Source organism: Carcharhinus amblyrhynchos, chromosome 27 (genome assembly GCF_965287045.1).
Source record: "Carcharhinus amblyrhynchos chromosome 27, sCarAmb.v2.hapA, whole genome shotgun sequence".
In the NCBI taxonomy this organism is placed as follows: Eukaryota; Metazoa; Chordata; class Chondrichthyes; order Carcharhiniformes; family Carcharhinidae; genus Carcharhinus; species Carcharhinus amblyrhynchos.
In genome coordinates this window covers 39,722,914-39,741,870 of record NC_137350.1, presented here as the reverse complement: position 1 = coordinate 39,741,870, position 18,957 = coordinate 39,722,914, and the positions used below count along the sequence as shown (strand labels likewise).

General features: G+C 41.8%; 1 protein-coding gene across 2 annotated transcripts in view; it reads right to left on the bottom strand.

Moving 5' to 3' along the window:
• Positions 1–8,088: 8,088 nt before the first annotated feature.
• The window catches only part of aclya (ATP citrate lyase a), a 93,882-nt gene continuing 83,013 nt past the window's right edge, over positions 8,089–18,957 (bottom strand). For both annotated transcript variants that reach the window (XM_080213753.1, XM_080213754.1), the window contains 5 exons: positions 18,401–18,544; positions 14,967–15,080; positions 14,246–14,328; positions 12,441–12,517; positions 8,089–9,676 (listed from right to left, as the gene is read on the bottom strand). In XM_080213753.1, coding sequence (XP_080069879.1) covers positions 9,582–9,676; positions 12,441–12,517; positions 14,246–14,328; positions 14,967–15,080; positions 18,401–18,544 — 513 coding nt within the window. In that variant the 3' untranslated portion in view covers positions 8,089–9,581. The remainder of the gene's footprint in view (positions 9,677–12,440; positions 12,518–14,245; positions 14,329–14,966; positions 15,081–18,400; positions 18,545–18,957) is intronic.

The window sequence follows — 18,957 nt, the reverse complement described above, 5'->3', positions numbered from 1 at the left end:
TACAATGGATGTACATCCAATGGCACTTCAAACAATAGGGTAGCTCTTTTGTGTCCAAAAATTTATTTCAATCTACTCCATTTAACAAAAATATAATACTTTTTACTGTTTGTGATTTTACTGTGTCTAAATTGGATACGAAGTTATCTACTCCAGCAACCACATTTTATATTCTAAAAATGGAAATAGAATAAATATTTTATTTTTGTCTTCATTGAAGGATACAGAAAACATTCCAATAATGTCTGTAAATCAGGAGGTGGAAGGAAGAGAAGAACTTGGTGAAATTATAATCACTAGGGAAGCAGTACCGAGCAAACTGATGGAGCTGTGGACTGATAAGTCTCCAGGTCCCGACGGACTGACCCTAGGGTCTCTGAACAGGTGATTAATGAGGTAATAAATGCGTTGGGTGAAAATTTACTAGATTCTAAAAACGTTTCACCAGACTGAAAAGTAGCAAATATAATCCTCTCTTCAAGAGAGAAAACACTTTAGGCCAGTGAACTTGACATCTGTCAATTTGAAGATGCTAGAATCAATCATTAAGGAGGTTCTAGCTGGGCACTTAGAAAAACTTACAGCAATTGGGAAGTGTCAGCATTTGTGAAAGGAAAATCACATTTTATTGGAGTTCCTTGAAGGAGTAATGTGCTGTTAATAAAGGCGAGCATTTAGATTTGCTGTACTTGAATTTCCAGAAGGCATTCGATAAGATGCCCGATAAAAGCTTATCATGCAAAATAGGAGTTCATGATGTAGGGAGTGATATATCAGCATGGATAGAACATTAATTGGCTGACAGAAAAGGCTCCCCCAGTGTTAGAGGATTTCAACTTTGCCAATCCTAGACCTCCCTAATCCTAGAGAATGAAGGCAGGAAAATAGAATAAAGGCCAGACAGAACAACCTCGCCTGCCCAGAATCAGAGTGGGTAAGGGTCCAACAATGGAAATCTCTGTTGACCTCGGGTGGAAATTTTCAGTCTCGCTCAAGTGAGGCTGTAAAATTCCACCCATGTCAGTTCACGAGCATTTTGGGAATAGTGTCCAAAATTCTGTAAGTTTCAAAGTCATTCTGGAAAGGGATAAGGATATTCCAGAAATCAAGTGTCTGAACTGGGGGAAGGACGATTTCATATCTTTATTCAGGATCTGGCAAATGTAGACCGGGAGCAGCTACATGCAGGTAAATCTCCATCTAGAAAGTGGGAGTCTCTTAGAATGGTGAGAGTTCAGAGCCAATGTGTTCCTCTAAGAGTGAATGGCAAGGGCGGCAATGTCCAGGGAACCCTGGATGCCCAGAGATAGAGGGTTTGATAGACAGGAAATACATAGTAGGTACAGGGGCACTAAACTTGGGGGAAGACTCTTCAGGAGTATAAAGTGCATAGGGAGGCATTTAAAAAAAGTTAGGAGGGCAAAAAGGGGCCACAAAAAATCATTGGCAGATAAGATTAAGGAAAACCCCACAGAATTTTATGAACATATTAAGAGCAGGAGGGTGACTAGGAAAAGAGTGGGCCCCATTTAGGGACCAAAGGGGCAATGTGTGTGGAGCTAGAGGACACAAGCAAAGTCTTAAAATATTTTTCTTCTGTATTCATTAAGGTGAAATACATTGTTGTTGGATATTTCAGTTGGAATGGTGAAGTTTATAGAGAATGTTAAGATTAATAAGGAGGTACTAGATGTTTTAGCAGACATAAAGGTGCATAAATCCCCAGGGCCTGACGAGATGTATCTCAGGTTGCTATGGGAGGCAAGCAAGGAAATTGTGGGGGCCCTGAAAGATATTTAAATCTTTGCTGGCCACAGGTGGTGATGTGGAGATGCCGACATTGGACTGGGGTGGGCACAGTAAGAAGTCTCACAACACCAGCTTAAAGTCCACCAGGTTTATTTGATGAAGTGCCAGATGACTGGAGGATAGCTAATAGTGGGGTAGCATGGTGATATCGTGATTATTACTGCTGCTTCACAGCACCAAGGACCTCGGTTCAATTGTGGCCTTGGCTATCTCTGTTGACTTTGCACATTCACCCAGTGTCTGCATGGGTTTCTTCTGGGTGCTCCCATCCCCCCACCCAGTCCAAAGATGTGCAGGTTATGTGGATCGGCCAAGCTAAATTGCCCCTTAGTCTCAAGATGTGTAGGTCATGAGGATTAGCCATGGTAAATGCATGGGTTTGGGTTGGGCCTAGTAAGATGCTCCATCAGCAAGTCAGAGCAGGATTGATGGGCCAAATAGCATCCTTCTGCACTGCAGGTGTATTATGATTCTAGTCTGGTACCTTTATTCAAGGAGGGCATTACAGGTTAGTTAGTCTGTCAGTGACAGGGAAATTATTGGAAACATTCTTCAGAGACCAGCTTAATAAACACCTGGAAAGGCAAGCATTGATCAGGGATAGACAGCATGGATTTGTTGGTGGGAAGATCCTATCCAAATAATTGCATTTTTTTTGAAAAGGTAATTAAATATACTGATAAGGATAGTGCAGGTGATGTAGTTTACATCTGATTTCCAATAAGGCCTTTGACAAGGTCTCACACTGAAGGCTGGTCCCAAACATTAGAACTCATGGGATCCAAGTTAATGAATTAGATCCAAAATGGCTTGTTACTTGGAGGCAAAGTGTGAAGGTGGAAGGCTGGTTTTGAGATTGGAAACCTGTGACCAGCAATGTACCACAGGGATTAATGCTAGAACTCTTATGTTATAGAAACAACTTGGGTGTGAATTTATAATTAGTAAATTCGCAAATGACATGTAAGTTGGTGGCATTGTTGATAGTGAGAAGGGCACTAATCACTAGTGAGGCTACAGACTGATATTGATCAGCTGGTAAGTTGGGCACAGCAATGGCAGATAGAATTTAGTCTTGATAAATGTGAGGTGGGAGGTCTAATAAGGGTTGGGTATATGTTATGAACGGTAGATCCCTATGGATTACTGAAGAACAAAGAGACCTTGGTGTACAAGTCCTTAGATTACTGAAGGTGGTAGAATAGGGAGATAAGGTGAAGGCGTACAGAATGCTTGCTTTTATTAGCTAGGGCATAGAATATAGGAGCAGAGAGGTATTGGTACAACTTTGGTTTATTGTCTGCAGTTCTGGTTGCCACAGTATTGAAAGGGCGTGATTGCACTGGAGAGGGTGCAGAGATTCACCAGGATGTTACCTGCAATGGAATGTTTCATATATGAGGAGAGACTGGATAGATAGAGTTTGTTTTCCCTGGAGCAGAGGCTGAGGATTTGATAGAGGTATATAAAATTGAGAAGGATAGATATGGTAGATCGCAAGAATCTTTTCCCCATGATAGAGGTGTCTATGCCAGAGGTTTGGGCTGATGAGTAAGTGATTTAGAGAGTATCTGAGGAAAAATGTTTTCACTCAGAGGGTAGTGGAAGTAGTGATACACCCTGATTAATAATGCATTGGGTGGTGATAGGAATGTGAAATTCAAAACATAAACAGATCAGTTATGATCTTATTAAGTACTAGAGCAGGCTCTGCCCTTAATTCATATAGATAGAGCCATATCTAGCACAAAGGAAGATGATTGTGGTTGTTGGAGATCAATCATTTTAGTTCCAGGATATCACTGTAGGATTACCTTAAGGGAGAGTATCCTTGACTCAACATCTTCAGCTGCTCCAACAATGCTTCTTCCTTCCATCAGAGTCTAATGATTTGTTGACTTTATGATAATGGTTGAGGTTTTAACTCATTAGCGAAACCCAATTCACTTTATAAATTCTCCTGTCTGTAATGTCCTTGCTTACTCTATTGGAATCTTTCAATTCCGTTCTCATTTATCCACATATTCTATTTTCCCTTTAATGGTTTCTTGGTCTTACTTTACCGAACTCTAAAATATTCCCAATCGTCAGGCTTGCAATTTTTTTGGTCTCTTTGATCTAATACAATTTTTAAACTTGTTAGCCACAATTCAATCACTTTCTTGTTGGTTTTTTTGCTTCAAAAGGAATGTATATTTGTTGTATACATTTAAAATGTTAGCTGTTGACCGTAATACCTTTTCATGTAGTTTCCCAATTGCAGCCAACTTGTCCCTCATACCTTTAGTTTCCTTTAAGACCTTTGTTTGAAAATGTAGTTCAGACTGAAACTATATAAAAATTCTAACATTTTATGGTCACTCTTCCCTAAATGCTCCTTTACAAATTGATGAATTAGCCCTGCCTCACTGGATAAAGTCTAAAATAGCCGTTCTCTAGGTGGCTCCTCCAATTCTGAGTGAGGAAACCACCTTGTATATGTTACAGGAATTCATCCTCTACAGCATTAGTGCTAATTAGGTTTACTCAATCTAAATATAGATTAAAGTCAATGATTACTGCATTATCCTTGTTACATGACCTTTAAATTTCTGATTTATATTTTGGAGTCTGCATTAATGTGGAGAAGTGTGAGGTGATTCACTTTGGTAAGAGTAACAGGAGAACAGAATATTGGGTTAATGGAAGGACTCTTGGTAGTGTCGACGAGCAGAGAGATCTTGGTGTACGTGTGCATAGATCCCTGAAAGTCGGCACCTAGGTTGATAAGGTTAAGAAGGTTATCAGGCTATCAGGAGTGAATTAGGAAGCATGGATTGGATTAGGGGATTACAGGGACTGGGAACGTCTGAAATGTGGAGTTTTTTCAAGGAGCAGCTACTGCGAGTCCTTGATAGGTATGTCCCTGTCAGGCATGGTGGATTTGGTAGATCTAGGGAACCGTGGTGCACTAAAAGAGTTGAGTCGATGGTTAAAAAGAAAAAGGAGGCTTATGTTCGGATGAGATTGGAGGGCTCAGATAGTGCACTAGAAAGCTTTAGATTGGCTAGGAGGGAGTTGAAGAGTGAGTTGAGAAGGGCTAAAAGAGGACATGAGAAGACTTTGGCTGATAGGATTAAGGAGAATCCTAAGGCGTTCTATAGGTATGTCAAGAACAGAAGGTTGGTCAGGGCAAGATTAGGGCCAGTTACAGACAGCAGGGGGAAGTTGTGTGTGGAACCGGAGGAGATTGGAGAAGTATTGAACCAATATTTCTCTTCGGTGTTCACGCAGGGGGACATGAATATAGCTGAGGAGGACATTGGGTTGCAGGGGTGTAAAATAGACAGTATTACGGTTGATAAAGAGGATGTGCTGGAAATTCTTGAGGGGCTGAAAATAGATAAGTCCCCTGGTCCGGATGGGATCTACCCTAGGATTCTCTGGGAGGCTAGAGAGGTGATTGCAGAGCCTCTGGCTCAGATCTTCAGGTCGTCATTGGTCTCTGGTGTAGTCCCGGAGGATTGGAGGATAGCGAATGTTGTCCCATTGTTTAAGAAGGGGAACAGAGACTTTGCCGGGAATTATAGACCGGTGAGTCTTACTTCTGTTGTGGGCAAGGTTTTAGAAAAAATTATTAGGGATAGGATTTATAGTTATTTGGAGTGTAATGAATTGATTAGAAATAGTCAGCATGGTTTTGTAGCGGGTAGGTCGTGCCTTACTAACCTTATTGAGTTTTTTGAGAAGGTGACCAAAGAGGTGGATGGGGGTAAGGCAGTTGACGTGGTATACATGGATTTTAGTAAGGCGTTCGATAAGGTTCACCATGGTAGGCTTCGGCAGAAAATGCAGATGTATGGGATTGTGGGTAATCTAGGAAGTTGGATCAGGAATTGGCTATCAGATAGGAGACAGAGGGTGGTGGTGGATGGTAAATATTCATCATGGAGTGCAGTTACGAGTGGTGTGCCTCAGGGATCTGTTTTGGGGCCACTGTTGTTTGTAATTTTTATTAATGATCTGGATGAGGGTATAGTTGGGTGGATTAGTAAATTTGCTGATGACACCAAAGTTGGAGGTGTGGTAGATTGTGAGGAAGGGTGTCATAGTCTGCAGGGAGACTTAGATAGGTTGCAGAGCTGGGCCGAGAGGTGGCGGATGGAATTTAATGCGGAGAAGTGTGAGGTAATTCACTTTGGTAAGAGCAACAGATGTGTCGAGTATAGGGCTAACGGGAGGACTTTGAATAGTGTGGATGAACAGAGGGATCTAGGTGTGTGTGTGTACATAGATCCCTGAAAGTTGGGAATCAAGTAGATAAGGTTGTCAAGAAGGCGTACGGTGTCTTGGCGTTTATTGGTAGGGGGATTGAATTTAGGAGTCGCAGTGTAATGTTGCAACTGTACACTACTCTGGTGCGGCCGCACTTGGAGTACTGTGTGCAGTTCTGGTCCCCGCATTACAAGAAGGATGTGGAGGCGTTGGAGAGGGTGCAGAGGAGGTTTACTAGGATGTTGCCTGGTATGGTGGGGAGGTCCTATGAGGAGAGACTGAGGGATCTAGGGTTGTTTTCGTTGGAAAGAAGGCGGCTAAGAGGGGATCTTATTGAAACATATAAGATGATTAGAGGTTTAGATAGGGTGGATAGTGATAGCCTTTTTCCTCGGATGGAGAAAGCTAGCACGAGGGGGCATGGCTTTAAATTAAGGGGGGGTAGCTACAGGACGGATGTCAGGGGTAGGTTCTTTACCCAGCGGGTGGTGAGGGATTGGAATGCCCTGCCTGCTGCAGTTGTAAATGCGTCTAGTTTGGGGGCGTTTAAGAGATCTCTGGATAGGTTTATGGACGAAAAGGGATTGGTATAGGCTAGTGGGTCATTGTTTTTGTAACTGGTCGGCGCAACATCGTGGGCCGAAGGGCCTGTTCTGCGCTGTAATGTTCTATGTTCTATGTTTAAGGTGTACGGTGTGTTAGCTTTTATTGGTAGAGGGATTGAATTTTGGAGCCGTGAGGCCATGTTGCAACTGTACAAAACTCTGGTGCAGCCGCACTTGGAGTATTGTGTACAGTTCTGGTCACCGCATTATAAGAAGAACGTGGAGGCATTGGAAAGGGTGCAGAGGTTTACCAGGATGTTGCCTGGTATGGTGGGATGGTCTTATGAGGAAAGGCTGAGGGACTGGAGGTTATTTTCGTTAGAGAGAAGGTTAAGAGGTGACCTAATTGAGGCATACAAGATGATCAGAGGGTTAGATAGGGTAGATAGTGAGAGCCTTTTTCCTCAGATGGTGATGGCTAACACGAGGGGACATAGCTTTAAATTAAGGGGTGGTAATTATAGGACGGATGTCAGAGGTAGGTTCTTTACTCAGAGGGTAGTAAGGGCGTGGAATGCCCTGCCTGCTGCAGTTGTGGACTCGCCAACTTTAAGGGCGTTCAAATGGTCAGTGGATAGGCATATGGTTAACATTGGAATAGTTTAGGTTAGAGGGTCATTAGATTGGTTCCACTGGTCGGTGCAACATCGAGGGTCGAAGGACCTGTACTGCACTGTAATGTTCTACGTTAACAACCCCAGTTTCATTTTTTTAAAAATTACTTGGACATGACAAAAATAGCCAATGTAAGCATATGTGGGCATGTCAGACAGAACATCTTAGTATGGATTTATATGTAGAACTATTTTATAGACAGTGCCATGACAACATGTTAAAGCATCACACATCCCACTCAGACACAAACAGAACAAGGAATCAGTCCTTGCCATGATTACCACTCCATCCCCCACCAGATGAGATTGGACAGCCTGAGAGAGAAGTCCAGTTATTTATTTCAACACCTGATTTGCTTGGAACCATAACTGCCACTAGTTACAACTCCTCTCTGAAACAAGCTCAGCCTCAGGATAAATCATTATCTCTCAGACAATTAGTCAGTGAAGTTTGAAGAACATATCATGTGAAAATAATTGATTGGGCGATTCAGTGGATGACCTTTCAACCTGTGGGTACCAACAAATTAGACAGGTACTTAAATAGCCAGAGGCTATTTAATGCTGCTCTGCAGAAATGAACTGAGCCAAATTTGAGGCTCTCAAAGTTTCTGAGCAGTTTTGATGGAAAAAATGATCAACTCTCCCAGAACAACCTCGATTCTGTTAAAAGTGTTTACACTGATTTAGAAAAGTAGGTCTATCTCAAAGAGGCGGGAGACAAATCAATGGGAAGAAAGTATGTACTGCAGGAGACGGTGTCTGCAAATAGGCAATTTCAAATAAATCACACAGACAACATTAAACCCAATAAATTACATACTTTAATTTATACTAAGATACCAGATAGACTTTGTGGTTATAGGTTCAGGCCTGGGTATCTTCAGATTGCAGAAAACACAGCAAGACATTGCATGTGGTTACAGTAAAGGTTTTCCTTTTGAAGACAGACTGAATTTCTAATGATTAAGGACCTTTTTGTCCCTTCCATCCCTTAACACAAATTAAATCTCATTCCCAATCTCCTAATTTTAAAATTATAACTCTGAAACCACAGAGCAGACAACGGTTTAGTACAAATGGTCCCTTAAATAAGCGTACATCAGCACAGTTACTACATTGGATTCACAGACAGCAATGTGGTCAGATGAAATGCCATTGAAGCTGTACAGCAGATCCCAGCAAGAGAAAGTAATCACTTCAGTCGGATTGATTGCATTGCTCCAATGAACGTCAAACATGTTGCCTTTGGTGGCCACTTGAGCTACATATAAGCCTGAGAAACACTGCTGGCACCGCCACCAAACAAACACCTGCATGACATTCCACTGTCCACTAATTCAACCGGAGGTGTTAATATGCATATAAAAAGGCAACATAAGCAACAAAACAGTGAACAAAGGAAGATCATACACAGATGTGTGTACTTGTTGGCTAATATCAACAGAAATTTCTAGATGAAGAAGTTTAAATCCCATTACTTTGTAAACATCAGGCTGCTACCAATACATCTCAGTCTGTAGATTTATGACTAAAAACTGTCTGATGCAGCAGCATCCAGAACAGCCTTCTGAAACTCCGGGTCAGTAGAATCAGACAGGACGCATCAGCAGAGCAAAAAAAAGTGCAAATGAATTGAGTTGCTAATGCTTCTCCAGGTGGATAAATACAGTTTGTAAGCTGTCTATGGCTTTAGTCACAGTTTGTCTCTCTTTCTCTCTGGTTCCTTCAGATGGATAAGAATTCTACAAACCCCAGTCCGAATTCCCAGTTTACTGACTTTGTTTAAAAAAATCCCACGAACTGAGAATGAGCTTCAGTCCCACTGAATGGAAATGCTGCATTAGCAATGTAACAAGAAACCCTTTGGGATTCTTTTCCTGAAATTAATTTAAAATGAAAGGACAATTCTACTTTGGGTTCTGCTGTATTCTGCAATGGCAGTGCAGATAAAAGACTCCTGACAACACCGATTCTTTGCTTACTTTGTATCCTATACTAGATTTCCAAATACTGCGTGATGTGCACACATGCACCCACACCCAGCCTGACACCAGGTCCCACCTACTTCCTAATGGACTCGACAGCAGCAGGTATTTGGTTTTTTATAATTAAAAAGAGCTGCATCACTTCATGAAGCACAGATACCCATCCCCCTTCCTGTTCCTCTCTTCTCCTCCCTCATCTACCAAGAATTTCAGTGCACAGAAGAAAAGCAATGTAAACACCTTTTGGGGTGGGCAATATTGGGATCAGGGAGATGTTTCTGCACCGAGACCCCCTTAGCGAACCCAAATGTTCACATGGTCATGTGTTCTGGTAAGACATATGAGATGTCATCCCACGGGTGACGGTATAGTCCTTGCTTCAAACGCTTCTGATCCAGATAGTGTCCTGGAAAATTAAGTACATCACAGGAAGTAATGCAAATGAAAGCTTTGAAATTTCAACTAGTTTTCAACTTTTCCAATAATAGGGATTTTCAGGGAGGAATTTGGTATAGAGCAGTTAGAACACCATCTGCACCCCTTCAGAGACAGAACGATAATACAAAAACACTAATGCAAGCACCCATCTTGAGATGTGGGGCCACAAATTGTATTGATTTTAAAACCTGGGAAGTCATTCAGCCTTAGAGATCTTGCCTAATGTTTATGGTCCACATTATCTTCTTCCTACTGTACCTCATCTCACCCAATTAATAATTCTTCTATTCCCTTCTCCCCTATTCATTTATCTAGCTTCCTCCTAAATGTATCTATCATACTTGCTTCTATCGTTCCACATGGTGACAAGTTTCACATTCCAGCTTTGGGTACACCTTCCCTAGAACAGAATTGGCAACAGAAAGACAAGTTGCTGCTGCCAACATGAGTTTCCTGGGGCAGCAGGCGAGTCGAGTCTCCCTGCACACAGCCACGTGTTCTACTGGTGTGAAGTGCAATTCTGAAGCAAGTGTGCATACACAGCTGTTGGGAGTTCTGCCACCCACCTGCAATACAAACCAATCCCCAAGTCACTTCAGTTCTAGTGACAACAGTTAGTTGGAGGCTGAAATTTGCAAAGGGACAAGAACAGATTACGTGAGTTTGTATGGCAGATGGTGTTAAATGTGGCAAAGCGCAGGGCAATGATATTGGACAAGGGTGATAAATCAGAATAGTTTCTCAACAGAAAACAGATTTGAATCTGCAAGGGATTTAGAGGTTCACGGACACAGCATCAGGAGTTGGTTCACAGCTACAAAGTAATTGAAAAGGAAAAAAGAAAATTACTGCAGATACTGGAAGTTGAAACCAAAGAGAAAATGCTGGAAAATCTCAGGTCTGGCTGCATCTGTAAGGAGAGAAGAGAGCTGACTTTGAGCCCAGACAAACCTTTGTCAAAAAAATTGAAGGTTGGAGTGCTGGTCTTGAACACAAGGGGATTTTAATACAACTATGCTTCATCTTAAGACTAAAATCTTAGACTGGTTGGGAGTAACTGTTCTGCTGCGGGCACACCTCAGGCAGGAGACATTGGCCACGTGGAGGGGGTACTACCATGGGCTGGGAAAGTTAAATTACGAGGACAGGTCACAAACCTGTCTTGCATGCCTTTGTGCGTAGGAAGTTCAAATGGAATTGAGTCAATTAGAGTCATAGAGGTTTACAGCAATGGAAACAGGCCCTTCTTGTTCATGTCACCTTTTTGTTTTAAAAACCCCAAAGCTAGTCCCAATTGCCTGCATTTGGCCCATATTCTTCTATACCCATCGTACCCATGTAACTAGACAAAATTGGACCCCCCTCTACTACTACCTCTGGCAACTTGTTCCAGACACACCACCCTGTGTGAAAAAATTGCCCCTCTGGATACTTTTGCATCTTTCCCCTCTCACCTTAAACCTATGCCCTTTAGTTTTAGACTTCCCTATCTTTGGGAAAAGACATTTGACTAGCTGATCTATGCACCTCATTATTTTAAAGATCTCTGTAAGATCACCTCTCAGCCTTCTACGCTCCAGAGAAAAGTTCCAGTTTATTCTGCCTCTCCTTATAACTCAATCCATCAAGTCCCAGTAGCATCCTAGTAAATCTTTTTTGCACACTTAAATGTAGCAATGAGACCAGTCAATTTTTATTTGGCAGGGCTGTTGAGGAGCATGGAAGTAAAGGAGGTAAATATAATTAAAATACAGATAAACTGTCTACTTATCCTGATTCCATATACTCTATTACTCTTAACTAACAAAAATCTATCTAGTTCAATTTTAAAAACTTCAATTGAACTAGAACATACAATCTTTTGGAAATAAAGTTCCAGATTTGGGACATCTTAATGAAGCTGTACAAGACATTAGTAAGGCCACATTTGGAGTACAGTTGTGGTCATCCTATTATACAGAAAGAATATTAAACTGGGAAGAGTTCAGAAAAGATTTACTAGAATGCTACTGGGACTTGATGGTATGAATTATAAAGGAGAGGCTGGATAGACTGGGACTTTTTTCCTCTGCATGTAGGAGGCTTTGGAATGATCATACTGAGATCTATAAAATAATGAGGGGTATAGAGGAGGTAGTTAGTCAACACCTTTTCCCAAAGGTAGGGGAGTCTAAAACTACAGGGCATAGGTTTAAGGTGAGAGGGGAGAGATACAAAAGGGTCCAGAGGGGCAATTTTTCACACGGTGGGTGGTGTGTGTCTGGAACAAGCTGCCAGAGGTAGGAGTAGAGATGGGTACAATTTTGTTTTTTAAAAAGCATTAAGACAGTTACATGGATATGATGGATATAGAGGGACGTGGGCCAAATGGGGCTAGCTTAATGGTAAAAACTGGGTGGCATGGACAAGTTAGGCCAAAGGGTCTGTTTCCATGCTGTTAACCTCGATGACTCTATTTCACTATCCTTTATAAAGAACAAAGAACAACCCAGCACGGGAAACAGGCCCTTCGGCCCAACAAGCCCACGCCGCCGCATCACCCTACACCTATTCTACCCTGCGTGTCTACGAATAGAACCCCTAACTTAGCCAGATTCAGGGGAGAATAGTGTTATGTGGAAGAAGTACTTCCTGATAGAACAAGGCTGCCCTGGGGGAGGCGAGAGAGAGGTGTCATTCTAGCTATTTTTATCCTGATCATTTAAAAGAAAACATCACTATAATTAACTTACCAATAAAGCCCATACTTCGTCCCAGAACAAAGATTCCATTCAGAGCGCCAATCTCTATGTACTCATCAGCTTCTTCTCTGCACACAAAGTCATTTTATTACTTTTTTTGGGAGTGAAAGGATGAACGTCAAGTTAATCTCTATCCAGACACCAGAACCTGCTAGATATTTCCACTTGGAAAGTAGGGTGTGCAAGTATGCACATGCAAGAGAAAAAGTATGAAGAAAAATATTCCCCCCTCCATTCTCAAGATTTAATAGTGTGTCAGTGGCAACTCAATTGACAGAGTCAGAAGATACACTTCAAGAGTTCAGCACATAACTAACACTGACAGTGCAGTGCTGCCCTGTCAAAGCTGTCAGTTTCAGACTGTAAGGATCCTGCCACATGCACTAAAATCTCATGTCACATATCAAGAAAATCAGAAATCTGATTGTTCAACCAAAATCACCACCATCAAAAAAAGATAGTTCATTGAACCTTGCAATGCATAAATTGCACCATCTGCCCACAAAACAAATAAATAAATTGAAACTTGCTTTGAAGCATTTTGATGTCCTCAGTATTTACGTGGAAATCCGACATTCATATCACAACATTTAGCAACGGAAATGGCACAAACTAAATTCACCACGTAGAGCACTTTGGAATACCCTGAAGCATGAAAAAGCTTCATCTGAAGTTCCAGCTCTTTGTACAGTAATAATTGCTAAGCTATCTGGCACATATAGAACATAGAAACAGATCATTTAAGCATCCCAATGCAGTGATATCGACCCTCGATGTTGTGCCGAGCTTTGTCCAAAACCATCCCACTCCTTATCATTCTAGTGTGCTCCATGTGCCTATCCAATAACACTTGAAAGTTCCTAAAGTGTCCAACTCCACTATCACAGCAGGCAGTCCATTCCACACCCCAACCACTGAGTAAAGAACCTACCCCAGACATCCCTCCTATATCTCCCACCATGAACCTTATAGTTATGCCTCCTAGTAACAGCTACATCCACCCGAGGAAATAGTCTCTGCATGTCCACTCTATCTATCCCCCTCATCATCTTGTAAACTTCTATTAAGTTGCCTCTCATCCGCCTCCACTCTGAAGAGAAAAAGCCCAAGCTCTCTCAACCTTTTCTCATACGACCTACCTTTCAAATCAGGCAGCATTCTGGTAAATCTCCTCTGCATTCTCTCCAACGCTTCCACATCCTTCTTATAGCGAGGTGACCAGAGCTGCACACACAATTCCGAATGTGGTCTCACCAAGGTCCTGTACAGTTGCAGCAATAACCCCACGGCTCTTAAACTCAAACCCCCTGTCTTCATGGCTCTATCCACTTGAGTGGCAACCTTCAGAGATCTGTGGATATGAACCCCAAGATCCTCTGTTCCTCAGAACCCTGCCATTGACCCTGCAATCTGCATTCAAATTTGTCCTACTAAAATGAATATAATCTCTCTTGCAGGTTCCTTGACACAGCCTGCAGAAACAGTTGTGTTGGCTTGAGGGAGTGCTGCAGTGTTGGAGGTGCAGTGTTACAGATCAGGTATCTGCCCTCAAATGGCTATAAAGTATCCTATGACATTATTTCAAAGAACAGAAGGTCACTCCCCATGTGTTTTGACTCATATTCATCCCTTGTCCAACATGGCAGAATGTAAATTGGCAGCTACATTTCCTATGTTACAATAGTAACTATACTTCATTGGCTAAAAAGCACGTTAGACATCCTGTAGTCGTGAAACTGCAATGGAAACACAAGTCTCAGGTAGCCCCACATTTCAAATTGAAAGAAAATATCTACCTTGTAAAAGCACCACAGTTTCTTAGTAAGTCAACCATGGCAACACCAATAAAACCATCAACATTCAGGATAAGGTTTGGTTTCTGAAACATAAAAAACATTTAACCGTTCAATTCTCAATCAATATTCGTACATCTGTAAGGAATAAACAAGGGAAAAGGTTTCAATAACCGCAATAAATTTTGAAATGGTCATTTCTTCTCCAGGATTCTTAACTTGCAAAATAAACCACTAAAGTTTGTATGCTCATCCTGCCACCCTTTTCTGCAGCTTCTAGTTATGTAAAAATTTTCAAATGGAGAGAATTAAAATCCACTCCCTAACACTGCTGCGTTATCCGGCACACAAACTATTGGATTCATGCTATTTCACTGAATACATGCCCAATCAAATTTTCATCTGGAAATGAAGCAGTTTCCACAGTGTGCTCATATATATAGCACAAAGCCACAAGGAATAGTTTAGAATTTTAAACTATTTAAAAATCTGAAATAAAAAACACACCAAACTAAAAAGGGGAGAGATTGTTTCAGGTGGGTTCAGAAAGAGGATGTGTTTCCTTCTTTCTAAACACTGAAGGGCTTGATAAGCGTTTGCAAGATTCATTTTTAAATTTTTAGAGCTGCTTTAATATTTGTCATTAAATCCCCGATAGAATCGATCACTGTGGAAAACTGGTTACTTGCTAATCAGGTTTCAATGCACCAATATAATTCCATACCTTGGAGGTAGTGATTTTCTCCACTTCCAGTGCGTAGTCAAGGAGGGGAGTAGCTGGGAAATTCTGCTTCACAAAATCCTTTAGGATCTGCACCCTCATGTCTGGATTATTAATCTGTGATCAGGAAAGTTGGATTCATGATATCACTGCACTGGGATGCTTAATGTGCAATCCTCACAACTATCACCATATTAGCTTATGGTGTTACCAAAGTAACAGCCTGTCCTCCCAGCATTTACTCTCATCACTTTTCTTTTACCTCCTGATGGAACTATTTCAATGCAGCCTTGGCCAGCCTTCCATCTTCCACACCTTGTACAAATCTGAACTTATTAAATATAAGCAGCATTGACAAGTGCCCAGAACACAGCCTGAAAACCCCAGAAGCTCAGGGAGACCTGCACTTGTGTTCCACACTCGCTGATTATCCTGTTTCAGTTTGTAAAGAGCTGTTCTTTGATAAATCCACATCAGCTCACTAGGAGCAATCAATGAAACTTCATATGCAAATTATTGGGATGTACTTTATCCGTGACTCCTGAAGTTCAATGATAAGGATTCGAATCAAAAGCATATGGGAACAGTACAGTTGAGTAATTGTATATGGGGCGAGTTATTAAATCTTATGATATACACTCCCAAGCTGCACAAACTGAATTGTTGGTATGGTGGTTTAGAACAGTGGTGTCCAAACTAAAGTGTACAGCATATGAACTCCTGTATCTCAGGAACAGACAGTTCTGATCAAAACTAATTTTGCTCTCCTGTGACATCTAGTGGCTGGTTACAGAACAGTAAAAAGTCTCAACACTGTTAAATTGGTAGCACAAGCCACTATCTTTTGGAGCACTGCCCCTTCGTCAGGTGAGTGGGAGTTCTGTTCACAAACAGGGCATATAAAGACACAAACTCGATTTACAAAATGTTGGAATGCAAGTCTTTACAAGTAATCAAGTCTCAAAGGTACAGACAATGTGAGGGAGAGAGGGTTAAGCACAGGTTAAAGAGGTGTGTATTGTCTCCAGCCAAGACAGTCAGTGAGATTTCACAAGCTCAGGCAAGTCATGGGGGTTACAGATAGTGTGACATGAACCCAAGATCCCAGTTGAGGCCGTCCTCATGTGTGCAGAACTTGGCTATCGGTCTCTGCTCAGTGACGTTTTGTTGTTGTGTTGTGAAGGCCGCCTTGGAGAATGCTTACCTGAAGATCAGAAGCAGAATGCCTGTGACTGCTGAAGTGTTCCCCAGCAGGAAGGGAACACTCTTGCCTGGTGAATGTCGAGCCAGGCAGGAGTGTTCCCTTCCTGTTGGTCAGCCTCTGATCTTCGGGTAAGGTGGCCTTCATGACACAGGACAAGGCAAAGTTGCTGAGCAGAGACTGACAGCCAAGTTCCGCAAACATGCAGATGGCCTCAACCGGGATCTTAGGTTCATGTCACACTATCTGTAATCCACACCACTTGCTTGGGCTTGCAAAATCTCACTAACCGTCCTGGCTGGAGACAATATACATCTCTTTAACCTGTGCTTAACCCTCTCTCCACTCACATTGTCTGTACCTTTACGACTTGATTACTTGTAAAGACTCGCATTCCAACATTTTGTAAATTGAGTTTGTGTCTTTATATGCCCTGTTTGTGAACAGAACTCCCACTCACCTGACAAAGGGGCAGTGCTCTGAAAGATAGTGGCTTGTGCTATCAAATAAACCTGTTGGACTTTAACCTGATGTTGAGAGACTTCTTCCTGAGCTTACCCCAGTCCAATGCCAGCATCTCCACATCATGGTTACAGAACAGCCAGGATTATATCTCCCAGCCAGTTATTTTCATGAGGGTAAAAGACAAATTGCTTTAGACTTCCTTTTAAAGCGTACAGAACATTTGGAGTCACATAAGATTGCACTTTCTCAAATATTCATCACAGCACCTTTTAAATGGGGAAGTGGTCACAGAAATGCATGTCACCAAGTTACTAGTTACTTGTGGTGTAGTAACTAGTTACTAGTAGTGTACCACAGGGATCTGTTTTGGGGCCACTGCCGTTTGTCATTTTTATAAATGAGCTAGATGAGGGTGTAGAAGGATGGGTTAGTAAATTTGCGGATGACACTAAAGTCGGAGGAGTTGTAGACAGTGAGGATGGATGTTACAGTTTGCAGAGGCACATAGATAAGCTGCAGAGCTGGGCTGAGAGGTGGCAAATGGAGTTTAATGCAGAAAAGTGTGAGGTGATTCACTTTGGAAAGAGTAACAGGATTAGAGTGTATTGGACAAATGGAAGGACTCTTGGTAGTGTCGATGAGCAGAGAGATCTCAGTGTACATGAGCATAGATCCCTGAAAGGTGGCACCCAGGTTGATAAGATTAAGGCGGCGTATGGTGTGTTAGCTTTTATTGGTAGAGGGATTGAATTTCGGAGCCGTGAGATCATGTTGCAGCTGTACAAAACTCTGGTGTGGCCGCACTTGGAGTTTTGTGTACAGTTCTGGTCGCCGCATTATAAGGAGGATGTGGATGCATTGGAGGTTTACCAGGATGTTGCCTGGTATGGTGGGATGGTCTTATGAGGAAAGGCTGAGGGACTTGAGGTTGTTTTTGTTAGAGAGAAGAAGGTTAAGAGGTGACCTAATTGAGACATACAAGGCGATCAGAGGATTAGATGGGATGGATAGTGAGAGCCTTTTTCCTCGGATGATGGCGGCTAACATGAGGGGACATAGCTTTAAATTGAGGGGTGATAAATATAGGACGGATGTCAGAGGTAGATTCTTTACTCAGAGGGTAGTAAGGGCGTGGAATGCCCTGCCTGCAGCAGTTGTGGACTCGCCAACTTTAAGGGTATTCAAATGGTCATTGAATAAGCATATGGATAACATTGGAATAGTTTAGGTCAGAGGGTCATTAGATTGGTTCCACTGGTCGGCACAACATCAAGGGCTGAAGGGCCTGTACTGTGCTGTAATGTTCTATGTTCTAAGGACATTTCACAGCCTGAACTGTCAGCCCTAATGAGAAAAATCCTCACTGCTTCAACATGCCTCTTCTTTCACAGAGCAATAAGTAGCAACAACAGACTTATCATTTTCACAAGAACAGCATGAGTAAGACAAAGGCTTCTTAAAAAAAGAGTTCTTAAAAAAACTGAGACTCAGACTATTTCTCCTAAATTGAACTCCTGGCTAAAAACCATTCCAAAATATGTTTCAGCAAACACTGGGACTTATTATTTATGCAGAAGCCAAGACACAGTGGCACTGTGCTACTTTATCACAGAAAGCTTCACAGCTAAACCAATGCTAACCTAAAGTGAAAATGTATACCAGCAAACAGACACTGACTCCTGTAATAAATGCAATTCTTTCTGCGGCAAGATTTCATAGTTTTGTCTTTGGTACCATAAATAAACCGAAGTTAAACTGTGTTGGAACTCACCGACTTCACCCGGTGTCCAATTCCCATGATCAGCCTCCCTTCTTTTTTCATCTTGTTGACAAAGTCCATCGCAATGAGACTGCTGTCAAAGGCTTTGCTGAATTGCTTGGCAGCTGCATCTAAAGCACCTCCAAATCGATCTCCCTGTGGAGCACATTAATAAATTGGAAATACTGATTTCTGTATTAACACTCTGTACAGTAACCATTACCAAACTGGTGGAGACATTACTACAATAATATTTACACAGCAAACACAAACAGTTTCTGAATGGTTTGGACTTTAGCTGTCTGATGGCAACATTCCAAAGGCAACAGTACACGTTTAGTATCCTGGACACAAAACCCCAAGATAAATTAAAAAGCCAGGCTAAACCCAACAATTTTTCTAGTTTGACATAGTTGGATAGGATGCTTCACTCAGGAGTAACCCCATTGACAAATCAGAGATCTTTTGTAGTAAGCCAAACGTTATTAAATAACACATTTTAAATACAACTCTAACAAAATGAAGTAGCTTTAATTATTACTTAATTGAACAATATTTGAACATGAAAA